This window comes from Geotrypetes seraphini, chromosome 14, assembly GCF_902459505.1.
Source record: "Geotrypetes seraphini chromosome 14, aGeoSer1.1, whole genome shotgun sequence".
NCBI lineage: Eukaryota > Metazoa > Chordata > Amphibia > Gymnophiona > Dermophiidae > Geotrypetes > Geotrypetes seraphini.
Window position 1 is genome coordinate 6262124 of NC_047097.1, and position 22072 is coordinate 6284195.

Genomic DNA, 22072 nt, shown 5'->3' on the forward strand with positions numbered 1-22072 from the left:
TTGAATAAGAATTTTTCTGTGTCTCATGGGTAAAACATACGATATATCTAATAACCAAAACCTAAAACCTAAATTGATCTAAAAGTAAATAAACATAAGAATTGCCGCTGCTGGGTCTGACCAGTGGTCCATCGTGTCCAGCAGTCCGCTCACGCGGCAGCCCTTAGGTCAAAGACCAGTGCCCTAACTGATACTAGCCTTACCTGCCGCACTCTGGCTCAGCAGGAACTTGTCTTGGAAGAAATATCTATAATACACATCAATAACTATTCATTTCTTTTACAGAATAGGTTCCCGCTAGGCACCTAAATTTGGGCTGAATTTTAAATTAAATTACATTACGATGGTCAGTCTTATTTGAAGAAAACAAAACAAAAAAAAAAACTCTGTGGAGTGACGATGTTCCTAAATGGACTTTATTTGAAAGTGTCAAAGTTCCAAAGGTACACTGAAATCATCCACATAAAATAATTTCATCCACATAAAAAATAAATCATCCACATAAAAGCCTTAAAGGACCTAGTCTGCTAGGGGTACAGGACCCAAAGGTACACTGAAATCATCCACATAAAATAATTTCATCCACATAAAAATAAATCATCCACATAAAAGCCTTAAAGGACCTAGTCTGCTAGGGGTACAGGACCCAAAGGTACACTGAAATCATCCACATAAAATAATTTCATCCACATAAAAATAAATCATCCACATAAAAGCCTTAAAGGACCTAGTCTGCTAGGGGTACAGGACCCAAAGGTACACTGAAATCATCCACATAAAATAATTTCATCCACATAAAAATAAATCATCCACATAAGAGCCTTAAAGGACCTAGTCCGCTAGGGATACAGGACTAGGTCCTTTAAGGCTCTTATGTGGATGATTTCAGAGTATCTTTTGAACTTTGACACTTTCAAATAAAGTCCATTTAGGAACATTGTCATTCCACAGAGTTTTTTTTGGTTTTCTCTGGATTTTCTTCTTTGTGGATATTTTGGGGTCAATTCCTTTAGTTTTTTGTCAGACTTATTTGAATGCAGTGGATCGAAATCACGAATCCAGGGGCTGGTGGTGCTGGAGGCTTCCCCTCCTATTTTTGTGTGGCTGAGAAAGAGTTTTGTAGATCTTAACCTAAGGGCCTAGAGAGGCACCATGGGCCTGATTCTATAAAAGGGGCCTATGTTAGGTGCTGCTAGGCACCCTAATCACGGACACCTTGTGATGCCTTAGTTCTGCACGCAACTTAAATCGTTTGACATGGCGTGGTAATTGACCACATCATTAAAAAAACCGATAAAATTTAGATGCCGCTAGTTGCTTCGCAGGTATCTGCATGCAACTGAAGTTGAGGCGCCCTCCAACACCTACCTGAAAAATAGGCATGGTTGACTTAGGCGTCTCTAGGCATCTGAGGTAGGCGCCAGGAAGTTAGGCCTACCTTTTTGATCCTGCCAGAAAAGGTACCCTGCAATAGTACCTTTGTACAGTCAAAAATTCTCTGATTAGCTAGAAAATAAACATAGCAGCAGCCCATAAACACCAAAACTAAACCAAAGGTCAGCTTAAAATGTCACACACAGAGATAGAAGGTGTTTCCAGCACCTTCTATTCTAGAAAGACATTTTACACTGTTGAACACCCTTGGCTTGCATTCCTGCTTCCTGTCACAAACTTCTGAAAGTGGCCAAAGCAGACTGGGTTGGTTTTGGGGATTTATTTTTTTTGCAATATAAGACTTGAGGATAATATTTAGGCTTCATGCGACTGACATGAGCTTCTATTTAAACTTGCACTTTCCGCTCATTATTGATTGCAAGCTTTTTGATCCACCCTGTGTATCTTATATTATTTTTGCTGTACAGCTCTCCCTCCGATTCGCTGTTTCCTACTCGCGAATTCAATTATTCGCAATTTTTTTCTTCTATTTTTCTTCTTTTTGCAGGCTGCCCGAACCTTACCTGATGGTCTAGCGGCAACGCGGGGCAGGATTGATCGTCCTGCGCTCCTGCCCTGTGTACAGCCGTCGTCACAATGGCTGCCCCGCGTCGCTGCTAGACCACCAGGTAAGGTCCGGGGACGCAGGAGGGAGGCGGGGATGGGTCAGAGCTGGCCCCAAAAATTATTCACAATTTTTTTCCTATTCGCGGGCCGGCTCTGCACCTAACCTACGGAGGGAGAGCTGTAAACTGCTTTAGGCTGAACTTTGAGGAAAGCAATCTGTAAAAGTAACAAACTATTTTTGGCAAAATAAAATTTCAGGACAGTGTGGAAATAATTGAATGTAAGCTTTTCTGCAAATACACATACAAATGACCCTTATTAAACTATGAAGCTGATTTTGGATATTTGGGAGCCTTATATACAAGCTTTACCTCCCAAAGCGAGAAGCCTGGTATTGAAAGTGTTATCTTTACTGTCCTTTTGATCACTTTTCTCCTCAACAATGAATTTCCTGTCTAATTACTTCTCTTTCTTCTTCCCCTCTTGAAGTCAGTCAATTTGTACCTTTGCTTAATCTTTTGTAAACCGCATAGAACTTCACGGTATTGTGGTATATAAGCTGTTATTATTATTTATTGTAATACAGTGTAGATCATCCACTACTACTGTTACTAATTATTTCTATAGCTAGTAAACATACACAATGCTGTACATCAAAACACAGAAGAGACAGTCCCTGATCAAAAGAGCTTACAAGCTAGTCAAGACAAACCAGACAAGAAAGTGCATCAATACACAGTGCTCAGGGGGGGGAATTACAGAGGGAATGATAAGACAGATATTGGTGCTTAGAAGGTGGGTTAGAGCTTGGAATTGAAAGCGTCTTCAAAGAAGTAGCCTTTGAGTCTGGATTTGAATACTGCCAGGCAGTTTGTTCCAGGCATATGGTGTAGCACAGAAGGGATGGAGACTGAAGTTGGCTGTTGAGGAGAAGGGTAGAGATAACAGAGATGAGCGGAGTGCCCGGTGGGTAGTGTGGGGATAGATGAGAGAGGAGAGATACTGAGGAGCTGCAGAGCGAATACCCTTGTAGGTCAATAAGAGGAGTTGAACTCTATGCAAGAATGAAGCAGTGGCTTCCCCCATGTCAAATTGGAGTAGGACTGCTTGGTGTCCCATGCTTAAGGTTGGTGGTTTTTATTTATTCAATTTTCTATACCCAAGAACAGTTTACATTAATTTATTCAGGTACTCAAGCAGTTTTCCCTCTCTATCCCGGCGGGCTCACAATCTATCTAACGTACCTGGGGCAGTGACTTGCCCAGGGTCACAAGGAGGAGTGTGGGTTTGAACCCACAACCTCAGGTGCTGAGGCTGTAGCTTTAACCGCTGCGCCACCACTGCGCCAGTTCTGTGCTATGTTGTGGGCGAAAACAAGTATGCACATAAAAGTGCATATTATGATCTAGGAGTGAGCACTTACACGTCCTTGAGGGCAGGTGTAAATGTCCATAATATAGGCATGCTTTCTGCCACTTAAGCTAGTATTGTAAAAAGAAACAGAGGCTGCTATGTGTCTTTAGGCACCTACTTTTTCTCTTAAACTAGACCCCCCCCACACTTTATAAACTGACCCTCACAGATCACATTTACACTTTCTTTGGCGTAGGTGTAAATTTGTGCATGAGGATTTGTGTACTACCAAGGTTGGCTTAGGGGCCTATCTGTTCCATGTAAGCTGAGCAGAAGTCCTCCACCAGTGACTAGTGTTGTTTCACTATCATATTTTCAATGGTGAGGGACAGGAAAGCTTTGCAGAACTCCAGAGAACCCTCCTATCCCTAGCGATTGAAAACACAATATAGAAGCACTCCCCCCCTCCCCTGGCAACAATTACGTTGGAAAACTCCCGCTCAGCTTAAAAGGAACAGTGGCACCTGTGTTATAAGTGAGTGTGCATCCGTGTGTGGAATAGGGAAGAATGAAAAGACTAGGAAGGAGCTTGCACTATCCATGTACCTGTTCTGTGGATCAAAGGGAGAGTTTTAGCCTCTACAGCTCTTAGCCGAGGCACTGCTGTCACTGGCACTAATCCCATTTGGCCACATTCCAGTATAAACCATGCACTACTGTCTTAAGGCCGTCCATCTTCGTGTCTACAGTATACTGGCCAAATACTTTGGCAGTGGAGCCAGAACATAAACGTGGCACCATGAACACTACACTGCACTGCAGGTGATATTTCCTGCTGAAAATGTTTAACTCTGTTTATCTCAGGAATCTAGGTGTGCAAAGCAGGCCGTTTCTCTCTTTTAGAACCTCAGCTTCAATTTAAAAGCAGCACAGGAGCCAGCTCTGCGAGTGCAGTGGGTACTGAGTAAGAACCTTCATTGTGTCCAGGTAGGGGTAATTTGCATTGTGTTTGGGCCCCTAATCATCAGGGGAGTAGCTATTATTGAACGAGCCTGGCAAAATGCCCAGGGCCACCAATGGTAGAGGCCACCTGCAGGTGGACCCTCCCTTCAGCATTCCAAGGTCCCGCACCTACTTACCCACCCACCAGGTCCTCCACAGCTACAGCATCAGAGACAGTGCTAAAGGCTGCTTCTGGCTGATGAGTGTGTGGGGGTCAGAAGTTTGTATCTGCAGTGCTTATCTGGTGACTTTAGGTGGGTTTTTGTGACTTAGACCATGTTTTAAATGGTCTAAGTCACAACATCCAAGTTCCGTCTATGCTGTGCTGTATAACTTTCGGTTATACATGAAGTACGACTAAGTCTAAGCCTGCCCACGTCTCGCCCAAATCCTGCCCTTGACACTCCTCCTGAAACGTCCCATTTAGCTATGGTCGTTCAGCAGCACTATGAAGACCTAGGTTGTTTTTAATTATGTCCACAACCCGGTTTTATTATCGGCACTTGGACGTTTTTGACTGATCATCGTCCAAGTGCCGACTTAGGCCAGTTTTGGGATGTTTTTCTCTTTTGATTATGAGCCCCTATAGGTTTTTCCTGCCATTTTCGCTCCAGAGAAGAGCTAGGGATGAAACAGGTAATAACAGTTGTAGTAAGGGGAGAAGATTGGGGGTACTCCTTTTCTTAGTGTAGATTACTGGGCTTTGTTTTGTTTTCTTGCAGGGGTTCCTTGATAAAGCCTCACAGCGAAACATGTGAAATGTTAGATTAATAATTCCCCTGGTTAAATGGCTAAACCAGGATGTTGTTATCTAAAAGGTAACTAATCGTATAAATACTTGAGAGATGAGTCAAATATTCTATTGATACATATTTAAAAATAAGTAACGCGGCAGAGTGAAATCCCCGACGGACAAGGCCAAGCAGCCTGTTTAGAGTGCTGCCGGCCCGACACTGCTTCAGATCAAGGTAGGTCTCGCTCACTGTTGGTGGGGAGGGAAGGATGGAGGGTCAGCAGGGGTTCAGCTGTGCGGTGGAGGGGGGGAGGGCAGTTTGAAGAGTTGCTGGCGAATCCCAGGACTAGGGCTTATTTCTTGGGTAGGGCTTATATTAAGACTTACCCTGAAAATGATGCTAGGGCTTATTTTCGGGGAAACACGGTAGCTTTGGCACAATGGCCCCCTCCTTTATTAGTGGTGACTCCAGTCCAGCATCCCTCTTACTTTCTCCTTTTATCAAACATCCCTTTTTTTCTCCTCCATTCTCTGCCCAGCACCATTATGCCCCACTCCCTTCTTTCCCTGGACCACATGATATGGAGGTGGCATATCGTTATAGCAGTCAGAATGGGACCATTCGTCGTGGCTGTTTAAGAGCTGCCAGTTCAGTGCCACCCTTTCATCTTGGGACTGTTCAGCACAGCCCTTCATACTGGATCAAGATGGAGTGCTAATGGGGGTATGAGGTAGGCTTTGCCCCCACACCATATGAGACATGCTAGATTGGGGGTGTATGGGGGGATGTAAATCTTAGCTACAGTTTCCATCCTTATGTGTTCCCCCCACACATACTATCCTGTACAAAATTTTGTAGTTCGTTCCTCCTTCCCTTTACTCTAGTCTTGTTTATCCATTATATTACCTTCTCTTTTAGCCTGTAAGCCACCCAGATAGCTTGTTTGATGGGTGAGGTGGAAAGAAAGTGCTAAATAAATCTGGAAACTTCTTTACTCTTCCCTAATTTTTCCACATGGCTGTATATAGCACACCAGGTTCTGAGGACACTGTGTTTTCTTTCGTCTCTCCTAACTGCTGCTCTTCCTTGGGATTCTATCAGCTGGTTCAACACAGTAGCATGGAGGGACTCAAATGTGTGATCTACAATCCAAAAAGGGGTCAAATAACAAACCATCTAAAATGAACCAGCATTTATGGCTGGTGCTGCAGCAGCGCTGGCCCTAATGGCATGGAAAATGCCTCTTACAGTCAGCTTTCAGCCTAGAGCCTCTGCTTGCATCCAGCTCCCAACCCACGGCACTGAACTTCTGAAAAGGGAATTACAGAGGGACGAGACTCATGGTGGGAAAGAAGATTAAGAAGAGGATAAGCATTGTAAAAATGCTAGAGCAAGCGTGGTCCCTTTTTAAGGACAGAGTCACTGAGGCGCAAAATCTATATATACCGTGTATCAACAAGGGATCCAAGAGGAAAAAGAACAAGGAATTGACGTGGCTCACTGTAGGGGTGAAGGAAGTGATCAGAGATGAGAAGACTTTGTTTAAGGAATGGAAAAGGTCAAAAACAGACGAAAATTGGAAAAAGCACAAACATCAAAGCAGGTGCCATAAGGCGGTAAGAAGGGCCAAAAGAGACTACGAGGAAAAAATAGCCAAGGAGGCAAAAAACTTCAAGCCGTTTTTTCGATATATTAAGGGGAAACGACCTAGGAAGGAAGTGGTGGGGCCGTTGGATGACCATGGAATAAAGGGAGTGCTAAAGGAGGAAAAAGCCATCACCGACAAACTGAACACATTTTTTGCGACTGTATTTACCAAAGAGGATATGCACAACATCCGGAAGCCGACAGGCTATATGCAGGAAACGAAGACGGGAAACTGACAGGGTTGACGGTCAGTCTAGAAGAGGTATGCAGGCAGATTGATAGGCTTAAAAACGATAAATCTCCGGGACCGGATGGCATCCATCTGAGGGTAATCAAAGAAACTGAAAAGGGCTATAGCTGAACTGCTACAACTAATAGCCAATCTGTCGATCAAATCAGGAAGGATTCCAGAAGACTGGAAAGTGGTGAATGTTATGCCGATCTTCAAGAAAGGTTCGAGGGGAGATCTGGGAAACTACAGACCTTGGTACAGAGAAAGATGGTAGAGGCGCTGATAAAGGACCACATCATTGATCGGACACAATCTGATGAGGACCAGCCAGCACGGCTTCAGCAAAGGAAGATCTTGCTTGACAAACTTGCTGCACTTCTTTGAGGGAGTAAACAGGCAGATAGACAAGGGTTACACAGTCAACATTGTATATCTGGATTTTCAGAAGGCGTCCGACAAGGTTCCACATGAACGACTACTTCAAAAAATTGTGAGCCATGGAATCGAGGGTGAAATACTCAAGTGGATTAAAAACTGGCTGGCGGATAGGAAACAAAGGTAAGGGTAAATGGACAATACTCAGACTGGAAAAGCGTCACCAATGGAGTGCCACAGGGTTCGGTGCTCTTCAACATATTTATAAAAGACCTTGAAATTGGTACGAGTGAGGTGATTAAATTTGCAGGTGATACGAAGTTATTTAGAGTAGTGAAGACGCAGGAGGATTGCAAAGACCTGCAATATAACAAACACCCTCGAGAAATGACAAATGAGGTTTAATGTGGATAAATGTAATTTGATGCATGTCGGTAACAAAAATCTTATACACAAATACAGGATGTCCGGTGCAGTACTTGGAGAGAAATCCCAGGAAAGAGACTTGGGAGTACTGGTCGACAAGTCAATGAAGCCATCCGCACAATGTGTGGCGGCAGCGAAAAGGGCAAACAGAATGCTAGGAATGATTAAGCCTGGGATCACGAACAGATCGGAGAAGGCTATCATGCCGCTGTACCGGGCCATGGTACGTCCTCAACTGGAATACTGCATCCAGCACTGGTTGCCGTACATGAAGAAGGACACGGTACTACTCTAAAGGGTCCAGAGAAGAGCGACTAAAATGGTTAAGGGGCTGGAGGAGTTGCCATACAGTGAGAGATTAGAGAAACTGGGCATCTTCTCCCTTGAAAAGAGGAGACTGAGAGGGGACATGATCGAAACATTCAAGATAATGAAGGGAATAGACTTAGTTGATAAAAACAGGTTGTTCACCCTCTCCAAGGTAGAGAGAACGAGAGGGCACTCTCTAAACTTAAAAGGGGATAGATTCCGTACAAACGTAAGGAAGTTTTTCTTCACCCAGAGAGTGGTAGAAAACTGGAATGCTCTTCCCGAGGCTGTTACAGGGGAAAACACCCTCCAGGAATTCAAGACAAAGTTAGACAAGTTCCTGCTGAACCAGAATGTACGCAGGTAAGGCTAGTCTCAGTTAGGCCACTGGTCTTTGACCTAAGGGCCACCGCGTGAGTAGACTGCTGGACACGATGGATCACTGGTCTGACCCAGCAGCGGCAATTCTTATGTAGTCCCAAGGGAGGCTGGTTCACCTCTCTTTGTTCTGCCATTTCAGAGTGGGCAGGCAGAGCTGCAGCATTTGGTTCTAGCCTTTCAGGAGCAGGGAAATTGAAGCAGAGGAGTCACTTTTGTGGTACTGGCCCAGGCTGGCCTGGCTTGATTGGGGACATGGAATTAGAAGCTGACTGAGACCGAGGCTAATGAGAATGACTGGGGTTTATTTTTGCTTGGGGTTCTTTGATATTGAAGTTTTTCCTTCTGTTGTGCCTTTCATGCACCTATAGTATTGAATTTGTTGTATTATCTTACCTCTTCCTTCTTTTTACATAGTTAAATGTAAGTAATTATTTCTTTCATTAGGTAATATAGTTAGTTTGGGACAGAGAGGGAAATTCAAAAGTACCTGATTGGCTTTTTGGCCATTACTTATGTCAATTGTTTTGTAAACCACTTCAAATCCTTTGGAAGATTTAGCAGTGTATAAGATACCACATTAAATTAAATATAGCCATACAAATATTATACCAAAAGATCTTCGCCATTTTAGTTCTAAAATAATAGTAACCATACAATAACAATATCTATTCAGGAAGGAAAAAGGCTCAGAAAGCTCTTCTCACAAAACTAAATTTAAATGGCATATCAACCCTTCCAAGAGAAATACTTAAACCTATTCTATCTATCTATCTTCAAGCAAAACAAAAATCAGTTACTTATCTTGACAAGTTAATAGCCAATACACGGCTGGATTTTCTCAATGGCTTTTCTGAACTTGTCGAAATCCAACAATGGCCAGTGTTTCACTAAGCTGCTTCAGGGATTTATGGACCTCCAATGCCCTTTCAAAATCCATATATGGAAGAGGAACGAATGCTCAAACAAATTCTCAACAAGGGCCTTGTTTTGTGGGAAAAAAACACTGCATCAGGAGAAAACAGTAATAGTTCACTATAGTGCTCTATCTTTTAGGGACAACCAGATTCCTTTAAAGGACACAGTGAAAATACTATGAGGGTCAAAATCAAAACATCCAGGCATCCAAAAATCTGCCTAAATCAGCACTTGGACGTCCTAATCACCAGGACAGCCAAGTGCCAATAATCAAAACAGTCTTTCTGTACTTCTAGCGTGTTATGGGCGGGTTTTTGGGCAGTCTCAAGGGTGGGTTAGACACGGATTGCATGCACTGAAAAAAAACTTGCATAGTATCTCTATGAATATTTGTTTGCCAAAGTCCTCAAAACTATTTTGGGCAATAAATATTTTAAGTCCTAAATCTGGGCGAATTGATCTTTATGTTCCAAAATGTTATTTTTCTTAAATACAAGGTGAGACCCTCTTAATAGGGCAGCATTCCCTGCTCTTAAATATTTCCTTTCCCACTTCTATTCTACTGTGGTTTGTGCAGGATGTACAGTTTATATCAGGTGAAGGAAGTAATTATCAGCTTAAAATCAAACAGATTTACATTGGCTGCCATTCACAATCTAGACTTCCAACAACTACATACATAATGCTGTACATTACTGCATTGTTTAAATCTATTTAATACAGTCACATGATCTCTTGACAGCCCTACAAACATTACTACACTGCCTCTTACCTTAAAAACTTTCAAGGCCTCCTACTATCATTAATGCTCTTCTCCAAAACTCCTTCCCTCAAATGTTTCTCAGGATTCTGTATTAGGTCCTATATCAGTGGTTCCCAAGCCTGATCCTGGAGGCACCCCGATCATTCAGGATATCCACAATATTCATGAAAGAGATTTGCATACACTGGTTGGGTGCCTCCAGGATCAAGTTTGGGAACCACTGCCCTATACTGTTTTATATCCGTCTATCTAGCCACACTTGCTCTGCTTATTCAATCTCTTCGATGTACGTTTTTCACAAATGCAGACAATATTCAATAATAATAATAACAGTTTATATACCGCAGGACCGTGTAGTTCTATGCGGTTTACAATGGTTAAAAATGCTACAAATTGAGTAGAACTAACAAAGTTAGAGATTAGTGACTAACAGTTCTAGAGAACAAATGTGGGAAATTGTACAGTTCAGCTACCTAAGTACTTCCGGAACAGATATGTTTTTAGGTGTTTCCTAAATTCCTCATAGTTATTAGCATGCATAAGTAATTGTTCCAGATCTTTTCCCCATAATGCACCTTGATAAGAGAAGAGATGTTGATGACTCCATAATACTTTCAATTCTCATATAAATAGGAAAAATTTTCAGGTTGACTAAGTTGAATAATCTACTATTGAACTCTGGAATATATGAAGCAATTTTTTTTCATGACATATATTTAGGGACATAATACACTAAATTCAATGGGGCAAACTTACTGAAAACACTAATATACCGGTACATACTAAAATTGTAGCAGTTTGCTTATTTGCTGCTATGCTAGAATGAGCAGAATATTCAAAATTATTAATTAAACGAGCCTCAGGCTTGGGTGAAAACTGAAATCAATGTTACCACCAAAAGCTTAGTTCAGCTCAGATCACTACCATTGGCTCCTCTTAAAAGTCGGGAAAAAAAACAGCACAGCAAAAAAATTCAGACAAAATGTCTGAGAAAAACCTGTGCTTCAAAAACCCAGACTTTAGAGTACCAGATAAATCAGCTCCTTCGCACATAAGTGGCAAAATTAGATATAGTTATCAAAAACACGGTCTCAGAATGCTCTTCCAACACTTATCTTATCAGGCTTCAGTCATCTCCATCGAGGGCAATTGCAGTCCCAGCAAAACAGTTTATAACAATTTATAATCCAGTTCAATATGGAAGAGGAACCAATGCTCAAACAAATTCTCAACAAGGACTTGTTTGCCGATAAAAACACTGCATCAGGAGAAAACCGTAATAGTTCACTATAGTGCTCTATCTATTAGGGACAACCAGATTCCTTTAAAAGACACAGTGAAAATACTACGAGGGGCAAAATCAAAACATCCAGGCATCCAAAAATCTGCCTAAATCAGCACTTGGACGTCCTAATCACCAGGACAGTCAAGTGCCAATAATCAGAACAGTCTTTCTGTACTTCTAGCAAGGTGTTCCAGCCTCTGTACATTCAGAGCACAAGATGGGCGTGGTGGAGGCGTGTTATGGCCGGGCTTTGGGCAGTCTCAAGGGTGGGTTAGACATGGACGTCTTGCAGCGATAATCAAACATTTTACAAGACATCCTGGGCAGAACTTATACATTTGGAACTAGACCTGTTTTAGAAGGGTCTAAGTGTCACAAAGGTGCCCAAACTAACCAGAAGACCACTGCATGCATCAAAGTAAGACATCCCACACTCCCCCAGTGCTCACGGACCCCCTCACATCCACAAAGATCAGAATACAAATGTACATACCTGTCTCGAAAACATCAGCACCTGCTATAGGAAAGCCTAGTAGAACTGCACATAGGTGTCTTAAGTAGTGAACCATACAGAGAAGTAGCAAGTCCCATAAGCCACTCTAACCACAACATTCATGGTGGAAAATGTGAGATCACCAAAAACCCGCAAAACCCTAATCTACTGCCTTACAGGTGCCACCTGCAGCCATAAGGGCTTTTTGGTTTGTAGACAGGTGAATATGATAGGTTTTGGTGGCTAACAATAACCTTTATGGGAGTTCTGGTGAGATGCTTCTCTGGCACCCTTCATGTGAAGTTCACTGCAGTGCCCTCTAAGGTGTCCCACTGCTCTGTTGCTACATCTGGGTAGCCAGTCCATTACAGGATTAGCCCCTCCTACATCCAAAATGGTCTTTTTCTCAGTGTTTGGAACTTGGATGAAATTTTTATCAAAAATGTGGTATAAAGATAGACGTCCTGGCAGTCTGGGCTTAGTGCTTGAAATTCATCCTTAAGATTTCAATCATTTCATATGAACGCTAAAAAAGTCCATAGCCTGGTGAAGTCAATGAAGCACTAAGCACTTTATATAAAAGAAGAGAATCACAATAAAATAATATAATAAGATTAATTAAACAGATTTTCAGTGTAGGAGGAAGTGCAGTGATAGACCAAGGAGGTTTGCATTTTGGGGCGCGTCCCCATTTGTGGCTTCTCTACCTGCGGGTTCTGAGCACTTCCGAAGTTAGTTTACATATGATATATTAAGGTTAAAATCCCAAAGGGAGGGGATCGGTTATTTATATAATTGAATTATTCTATAGCTTAAATACACATACGTAGATGCCAATTTATAGAAAGGTGCTTAAATATCTTTTTATTTATTAGGATTTATTTAATCGCCTTTTTGAAGGAATATACTCAAGGTGGTGTACAGCAAAGATAAGCCAGACATAAGCAACAGACAACTACAGCAATAAAAATATTCAAATTACTATCAAAATATGGCATAGTATGCTACATTTCAATGTCAACACAATACATGGTAAAACATTTTAATAGATCATATACTTATTGTGTCCTTATAGATATCATGTGAAGGGACTAGCCACCGATGTTATCACTTAAATTATGTATGGACCTTCAGATGGCACCTGGGCAAAACACACCCGGTTGCTACTACTTTTCGTCGGTCCAGCCTTTATTAATTTATTCATATAAGACTCATTTTGTGATTTTTTTATATATATGTTATCATTTTTACTTGAAATTTTTATAATTGTAGACTTTTTTTTTTAAAAAAAGACCGTCACTTAGCTTATAGCGATCTTGTCCTATATCTTGCATTCACCTCTCCCGACATGCATGAATGCAAGATATAGGACAAGATCGCTATAAGCTAAGTGAAAGTCTTTTCTTAAAAAAGTCTACAATTATAAAAATTTCAAGTAAAAATGATAACATATAAAAAAAATCACAAAATGAGTCTTATATGAATAAATTTAAAAAGGCTGGACCGACGAAAAGTAGTAGCAACCGGGTGTGTTTTGCCCAGGTGCCATCTGAAGGTCCATACATAATTTAAGTGATAACATCGGTGGCTAGTCCCTTCACATGATATCTATAAGGACACAATAAGTATATGATCTGATTGAATTCAACGGTGGCTTGTGCTTGATTGTTTTGAAAACATTTTAATAGACAGCATATAGATAGATAAGATAAGAGGAACAGGAGTAACAAAATAGGGGACTAATTTAAAGAAGTTGAATATGAAGTCAGAATAGTGCTTGAGAATTCTCAGCTAGGGTACTGGCTAAACATGTCCTGCTATACCATAGTATGTGAAGCCGGTACGCACGTTAGTTAGTTCTTCAATTAAAAGCCTGGTTGAAGAGCCAGGCTTTCGCCTGGTTCCTAAAGTAGAGGTGATAGTCTTGTGTTAAGCGGAGCCTTTCAGGGAGTGCATTCCAGAGTGTGGGAGGCTACTCCGGAGAAGGCTCGCTGGCAAGTATCACATTGTGTGATGTCCTTTGGAGAGGACTTGTTTGCCTGATTTTAATTACAAAACCCCATTCAAAGATATAAGAACAAGTCAGATCCTCATTTCTTGACCTCTTCCTACAATAACCTAAGATTTGAGAAATTAGCAGATTTTGGTCCCTTTGGGGGCAGTTCTATTCTGGGTATCTCCCTATAGGCATCCCGATGCTGCTTGATGAGACCCTATTCTAGAATGGCATCTAGGTGCCCAGATTCCTTTATAAAATACTAGAATAGATGTGTAGACTTAGGCATTTCTTTCTTTGTGTCTCTCTCCATGGCCCCCTGTGTGTCTGTCTTTCTTTCTTTCTATCTGTCTCCCTGCCCCATGTTTGTCTTTCTTCCTTTCTGTCTCTCCCCCCTGTCCAGCAGCACCCCTTCCCTGCTCCCCCTGTCCAGCAGTAGCCCTTCTCCCTTCCTTTTACCTCCTCCCTGTCCAGCAGCACCCCTTCCCTGCTCCCCCTGTCCAGCAGTAGCCCTTCTCCCTTCCTTTTACCTCCTCCCTGTCCAGCAGCACCCCTTCCCTGCTCCCCCTGTCCAGCAGTAGCCCTTCTCCCTTCCTTTTACCTCCCCCCTGTCCAGCAGCACCCCTTCCCTGCTCCCCCCTGTTCAGCAACACTGGGCCGTGGCCGGTCTAGCAAATGCCCCATGGCCGCACAGCTCCATGGGAGTGACAGAGTGGGGCCAGGCGTCAGTGACGGAGGAGGAGGCTGAGAAGCAGTAACGCCGAATTCGACACTGCCATCTTTCCTCTCGGGGCAGAAATGTTGCTGGGGAAACCGCCACACGCGTCGCAAACCAGCGCAGGCTCCTACTGCGCATGCAGGGGCACGGAGCCACAGATCACGGCTGCACGGAGATTGAAGTGCGCATGCGCGCTAAGGGTTTTATTATAGTGGATTAGCAGAAGCCGGCATCAGCACACCTACACCCCCAGCTACACCAGCCATAGATGTGGCATAACTATAGTCATGGCAGCCTCACCCACTGCCCACTCATGCTCCAACTATGAGTACACCTTGCACTTATGCGCTATGCCACTTATACATACCCTTAGGTGTCCATCTGGCACCTTCGTAGAAGAGTGTAAATTTACACGCATAAGCTTTAGTATTCTGTAATTTTATGTGTGCTAGGGGCATGGAAATGTGGGTATCCACTCCGTTATAGAATTGCTCTTGACTTTAGTCTGGGATAAGTATCTGTGCAAGAGTCTCTGTGTGTGTGGGGGTGGGGGGGGGGGGGAGAGGGGGATGCGTTGCCACACTGGATTCCTATTGGAGAGACAAAAGTGTTTTGATCTTAGGCGAAAAGAGGAAAATTAAATCCACCTTAAGATCAGAGCCCTAAAGCCTAGTTTTGTCCTGCTCCTTCCCTTGAGGCTTTGCTTTGCCTTGCAAGAGATAAACAGATGACTTGGGAGAATGAAACCCAAGATAAATTACCCACATTGCAGAATTTAATGATACATGCAAGTGCACAGTAAAGTTTTTGTTCCAGCTCCTCTAATCACAGGTATTATTTAGGACAGAGTTAGTTCACTGGACCTTTGAATATAATTTGACCAAAAAAACATGCAGAGGAGAACAAAACTGAAACATATATTGTTTGTATCACAAATTTGCACATGCAGTATTTATACTGCCCGAGTCTTACATATTTGCAATGTGTGTCGCCTACATAATCTCAGGTTTGGTTCAATCTGTCACTCTATGTTTAGAGCTCCGACAATTTGTCTTCATCGGGGATAAAGACCTTTCCTTTAGAGAATTTTCATCGACTGATAAGTTGCAAATCTAGACACACGTACATCCAAAAACAGAACAGGTTTGGGGGGGGGGAGAAGGGGGTCAGTGAGGTCTGGAAAAGCCACATGTCCTGCTCCTGGCAATGATGTCGAAGACTCCGCCTTCTGTCCCAGTTCAAACCAAGATGCAATAAGCTCAAATCCGAGACGGAGCAGAAGTGAGCGGTACCAAACCACCTTCCATCCAGCAAACCCTACTTGCACAATAGGCGTCAAGAGAGTGCATAGATGCATGCAAATCGAGCAGTCTTGCCCAAACGGCCATAATCTCAGCCCAGATCACCATTTTTCTCCATCTCCATGCTAAGGGATGGAATTAACTTCCTCCTCCCACCCACCCACCGCTCCTAACGTAGAGACTAAAAATAGCATGCAGTCTGCAGCCATAGCCCACCCCCTTTTACCTTTTGTAATCTGAAGAAAATATGCCCCCACTGGCAGGATCGTGCCCGTATTCGGGCTCCCCCAGGCTGGAAGATCCCCCTTTCTCATCATTATAGGCTTGGCTGGCGGACATGGCTGATAATGGAGAACGTGTGCAGGCGATTGAAAGAAAGGAGCGCGGCAGCCCTCAGCCACCGTGCCTGCTCCTTAAAGAGACAATAGCCCGAAAATCAGAGCGTGGAGGGGTGGGGGGGATTGCAGCTCTTTCCCTGGATCGGATCTGCTGGGGAAGGCTCGAGCTCCCTCCCTCCCCACCTTACCTCTAGCGAGAAGCTCCGCCTCTTAAAGAGACATGCGCCCGGGGCTGGTGCCAGATTGTCTCTGTGAGGCGAGATTTGGGAACCGCGTTTCCAAGTGTTTATTCCGGCTGGGATTTCGTCCATCAAGTTGTAAGCTCCATTGGTTTCGGTGGTCCAGACGCTGCACTTTATGATTAAACAGGCTGAAGTTACCGTGCTCATACATGTAAGCAGGTTTTCCGTTTTAAGGGTTACAAGCTGTCACAGGGGCTGGGCCAGCACAGGGACCGCCCTTCGCTTGGAGTCATTTCACCTGCTCTTTTGCGGTACATATGTCTGTCTGAGTTAAAGCAACAAATTCCATTCATCCGAGCATCTTTCTCTGACAGCTTTTTTTTTTTTATTCCAGGAACTTGTCCAAATCTGTTTTAAATTAAGCTATGCTATATGTCCTTATTGCTTCCTCTGGTAACCCCTTCCACACTTAATTAGTATTAGGGGGGAGAAGAGAAATTTGCACAAACTTGAAACCTATTACCTATGTTCAGTGTCCTTACTTCTAATTATGTATAGTTATTACTCAGGTTATTAGTGTTTTGTGCAATTTTATTTCACCTCCAGTACTTGTTGATAAGTGTGTGCAATATAGTATGTGTCCAGTTAGGATTAAAAAAACTTGTACTATATTGAAAAACCTTGCACTCTAACTATGGCAAATTGTTACCTATAAACTGTACAGTATATTATGTATGTTTAACCTGTAAAAACCAAACAAAAACTGCAGAATATGGACAGGATGCAGGCAAAGTTTATTGTACCAATAATAAAATGCAGTAATATATACAACCTTATTACCAGCCAAGGGACCCGACAATAAACTTTGCCTGCATCCTGTCCATATTCTGCAGTTTTTGTTTGGTTTTGCCTTGTTGTCCATACACTGCAGACTCCGTTGGATTTTCTCCTTGTTGCTGTTTGTTGAACCTGTAACCCATTCTGAGCTCTTTGAGAACGGGGTAGAAAACGAAATAAATAATTGTTCCTTAATTTACCCCTTCGACCTTGCTCGATTTTGTAAACTTTTATCATTGCTCTTCTCAGAGATCTAGTCTCCAAGTTGAAGATCCCTAACCTCTTTCACTTTTCTGCATAGGGAATCTGTTCCATCCCCTTTGTTATTTTCATTCTGTAACCCAGGCTCAGTGGTAGAGTATTGTCAGGATCCTCCCTCAGGTCTCTAAGAAGCATGGGATGGGATGGGTCCATAACTCCTCAATAGTTCAGGGCACAGGCTGGGGCTGGATACAAGCCAGAGGGGTTGTCAGCTGCTTCTCCAAACTTTACATTGCTCTTTGGCTTGATTGGGATTAGCTGCCTTTATGCAGCTACAGTTTAACATAAAACAGCAGGGCTGGTTCAAGGGATAGTGGCATGCTGAGCCAACTTGCTTTGGCTGTGCTCCCCTAATGCACCACTTTCAGCACCCTCTCCATCCTCTTTCTCCTCCCCCCTCCTCTGTCCCCTTCCCTGCAGGTCCGGCACTGCTCCCTTACCTAAGGTTACCATATATGTGAAGACAAAAAAAAAAGAGGGCCCATGACCCCACCCCTGGCCCCACCATTCATTTCCTTAGTCCCCCCTTCTCATCCTCTGTATCCCAGGTCCACCAAAAATTAGCCACCTCCCTTGCTCTGGATGGTGGAGTTCCCCCAAACTCCGCCAGTTGAAGACCACCTCCTCCATCTGGCAGCCTGAAATCACCAAGCTCTGCAGCTAGTGGCAGTGTTTCTGAGCTGCCACCAGCTGCAGAGCTTGAAGAGATCTGGCCGCCGGACTAGAGGAAGAAGTCTTCAGCTGTTAGGGCTCTGGAAAACCCACCAACTTGGGTATTTATATTTTGCATTTGGGTAGGAGACATGGGGCACGGTAGGAAGAAAATTTAGTGCCCATCCACGTTGGGCTCAGGGCCACTGCCCACCCTCATTCCCCCATCAGTTGTCTGGTAAGCCACTGGACACAATACACTGTACTCTATTTAAAATCGGTTACCTCTACAACCAAAAAGCAAAATCAAATAACTAATACTCTGCCTACTGCCCAGGAACTTGCAATTTATTTCATAGACAAGGTTAATAATATCAGGAAAAACCTAACTATGAATCAGCATTCCATACCAGATCAAGACCAAACTGAGCCAAGGTCATCATTATCCTCAAAATGCTCACAATTTAATCTACCTAATCTTATGGAGATTGAATCCCTTATTAAAACCATTAATACTAAGGGTTCCCAAGCAAAATCAATCCCCCCTTTCATTCTTAAACGTTATTTTGCAATTTTCGGTTCTTTCGTTCTTGCTCTAATCAATGAAAGTCTCCAAAGTATGCCCAAAGTATGGAAGGAAACAGTCATTTGTCCCATTATTAAGGATCAAAAAATCAGTTCTGAGGAAAAATCCAATTACAGGCCAATTGCTAATATCCCTTACTTGGCAAAGCTGACTGAGAAGGTAGTATTTAATCAAGTATCAGAGTTCATAGAAAAAAATGAACATTCTACATCCAAATCAAACAGGCTTTATACAGCATCACTCTACTGAACATTCGTTGATTGGCATGTCTACCTCCATACTTTACTTTCTAGATCATCATACATCTGTCCTTCTGATCTCTATCGATCTTTCATCGGCGTTTGACACAATTGACCACAATCTTCTTATAGATAGACTTCAGTCTATAGGCATTACGGATCAGGTTCTTCTTTGGTTTAAATCTTATTTTGAAAATCACTCTTCAATTGTGTCCTTCAACAATACAACTTCTGAAAGTTTCTCGGCAACATATGGTATTCCACAAGGATCCATTCTTTCACCACTTTTGTTTAATATTTTTCTTGCACCCCTCATGACCCTCTGCCAATCCATTGGCTTTACTGTATTTGCTTACGCAGATGATATTCAGCTTTTACATCCGCTTGATCTCAATAACTCTCTCAAAACAATAGCAATTAATAAGAAACTTGAACAGATTCATCAATGGCTTGATGCTAACAGATTAGCTCTTAATGTTAATAAATCAAATGTCATGTTCTTTCCCTGGAAAGATAGTTTTAAACTTATTTTTCCAGTTTCTATTAAGGGAACCACTTTACAGTTGATAAGTAGCATTAAGATCTTAGGGGTTATCTTCAACGATAAACTAACCTATCATGATCACATTAGTAACATTGTTAAATCAACTTTCTACAGACTTCGTCAAATCCGTTCGGTCTCAAAATTTCTATGTCCAAAGTCTCTTAACATATTAATTCACTCCTTGGTTATTTCAAAAATTGATTATTGCAATGCCCTATTCAAGGGAATAGCCCAAAATGAAATCAGGCGTTTACAGATCATCCAAAATGCTTCAATTAAACTTATAATGAAAGCTAAGAAATTTGATCACGTGACTCCCCTTCTTAAGAAAACGCACTGGCTCCCAGTCGCGCACCGTATAATGTATAAATTAAGTCTGCTTACTTTCAAATCTTTGCTATACAAAACTCCGGCTTTCATTTACAAATCAATGATTCCCTATACCTCAACTAGACTACTGAGGTCCAATGATCAACATTTACTAGTTATTCCCTCACTTAAAATTATTAACACATGGCGGCATTTCATCTTTTCTGTTACAGCTCCTCAAACATGGAATTCCCTCCCTATTTTCTTAAGGGAAGAAAACAATTTGGATAAATTTAAGAGCAAACTAAAAAGCTTTCTTTTTAAAGATGCATTTAATAATTAGAAAACTTGACTAGGAGTTTCATTCCAATCCCATAGCTTCTCTGAGGTTCATTGTTCTTTCCCTTCCTATTGTTTTTTTTTTTTTTTTACCATAATTGTCTTCTCTTCTATCAATCAATTTGAATTTCTTTTCCCTTCCTTTCCTCTTGTTTTATTATGTTTGTAAAGTTAGTCTTCAATATGTTTCATAAGGTTTAGTTCTTTGTTTGTTTTGTTGCCTCCTTAATTTTGTAATTTTACTGATATGTTCATCACTTAGAATTTTGAATAAGCAATCAATCAAATTTATAATAAACTTGAAACATATATGACAAAACCAAAGAAAATTGACCCCAAGATATCCACAGAGAAAAAATCCAAGAGAAACAAAAAGAACACTGTGGAGTGATGATGGTCCTGAAATGGACTTTATTAAGAATGTCAAAGTTCCAAAAATACAAATAAGCAATCCACATAAAAAGCCTGAAGGACCTAGTCCGCTGAAAACATAGGACCTAACATGGTCCGTGTTTCAACAAGATAGTCTGCTTCAGGGGTCCCTAAAAGTCCTATGGTAGTAGATATGTGGAAAAGCTGATATGGGGAGACATAGAAAACGCTGCTTATTTGTACTTTTGGAACTTTAACATTCTTAACGTCCATTTCAGGAGCATCGTCACTCCACAGTGCTCTTTTTGTATACCTGACACCTAAGGACGATCATTTTTTAACATTCCCTCCTCTATATGAGGAACATGATTTTTGGTAATAATCTACAAGTCACACAAGAGTGTACCTAGGAAAAGGCAGCATCATACATACTGCAGCGAGCACTAGAATATCAATACACCCAATGTAAAACAAACAAGCCATATTAGTACATATCCAGAAATCTCAGAGAAGAAAAGATGCAATGACAAGTTGAAGTGTGCAAGAACTGTTCAAATGTCAGAGAGGATTCCCGATTTCGTTTTTTCAGTGTAAAGTTTACTCCGATTATGACTCAACACGGAGCTATGTTTCAGCAGAGACCTGCCTGCATCAGGAAGCTTCTTTGTGAATGGAAACATGCGACTTTGCCAAAAGATTTCATGTGAATCACTTGGTGGGTAAAGTCATGCTTCTGCTGTTCCTGCACAGTCAGTGCTAACAGGAAACCATGTCTTTCATACACACAGAACACAGAAACACCCTCACCCAGTATGGAATAATCACAAACTAAAAATGGAAATATGTAGACAAAAGTTAAACTGAACCACCAAGAAGCTGGACTCTGCATACAATGCAGCAAAACAGAAACAGGGATGCATGTCCCCTAATTTGTACAAATCACTTTACAAATGAACAAATAAAAATAAAACAAAAAAATGGCCAGAAATTGTCTTGCAGCAAAAATCACGTTTCTTCAGCAAATGTAGTCTTTATTTATAAAATTTCTTACCTGCTTAAACCTAAGCAGCTTACAAAATGCAATCATAATCATATAACATACATACAAAACATGACTCCTCATGACTCCACACAATTGGGTTTTCAGGATGTTGTCATAGTAGCCACCTTTAACTGTCTGTCCACGGGGAACCCAGTGGTGTAGGATCATACGGTGCGCATCAAAGAACAGCAGAAGCATGACTTTACCCACCAAGTGATTCACATGAAATTTTTTGGGCGGAGGCAAAGTCGCATGTTTCCATTCACAAAGAAGCTTCCTGATGCAGGCAGGTCTCTGCTGAAACATAGCTCCGTGTTGAGTCATAATCGGAGTAAACTTTACACTGAAAAAAAGAAATCGGGAATCCTCTCTGACATTTGAACAGTTCTTGCACACTTCAACTTGTCATTGCGTCTTTTCTTCTCTGAGATTTCTGGATAC

General features: G+C 42.0%; 1 protein-coding gene across 2 annotated transcripts in view; it reads right to left on the bottom strand.

Annotated features, from left to right (window-relative positions):
- The window catches only part of AP3B2 (adaptor related protein complex 3 subunit beta 2), a 166248-nt gene extending 149844 nt beyond the window's left edge, over positions 1–16404 (bottom strand). For both annotated transcript variants that reach the window (XM_033921002.1, XM_033921001.1), the window contains exon 1: positions 16158–16404. In XM_033921002.1, the coding sequence (XP_033776893.1) occupies positions 16158–16270 (113 nt within the window). In that variant the 5' untranslated portion in view covers positions 16271–16404. The remainder of the gene's footprint in view (positions 1–16157) is intronic.
- Positions 16405–22072: the final 5668 nt, after the last annotated feature.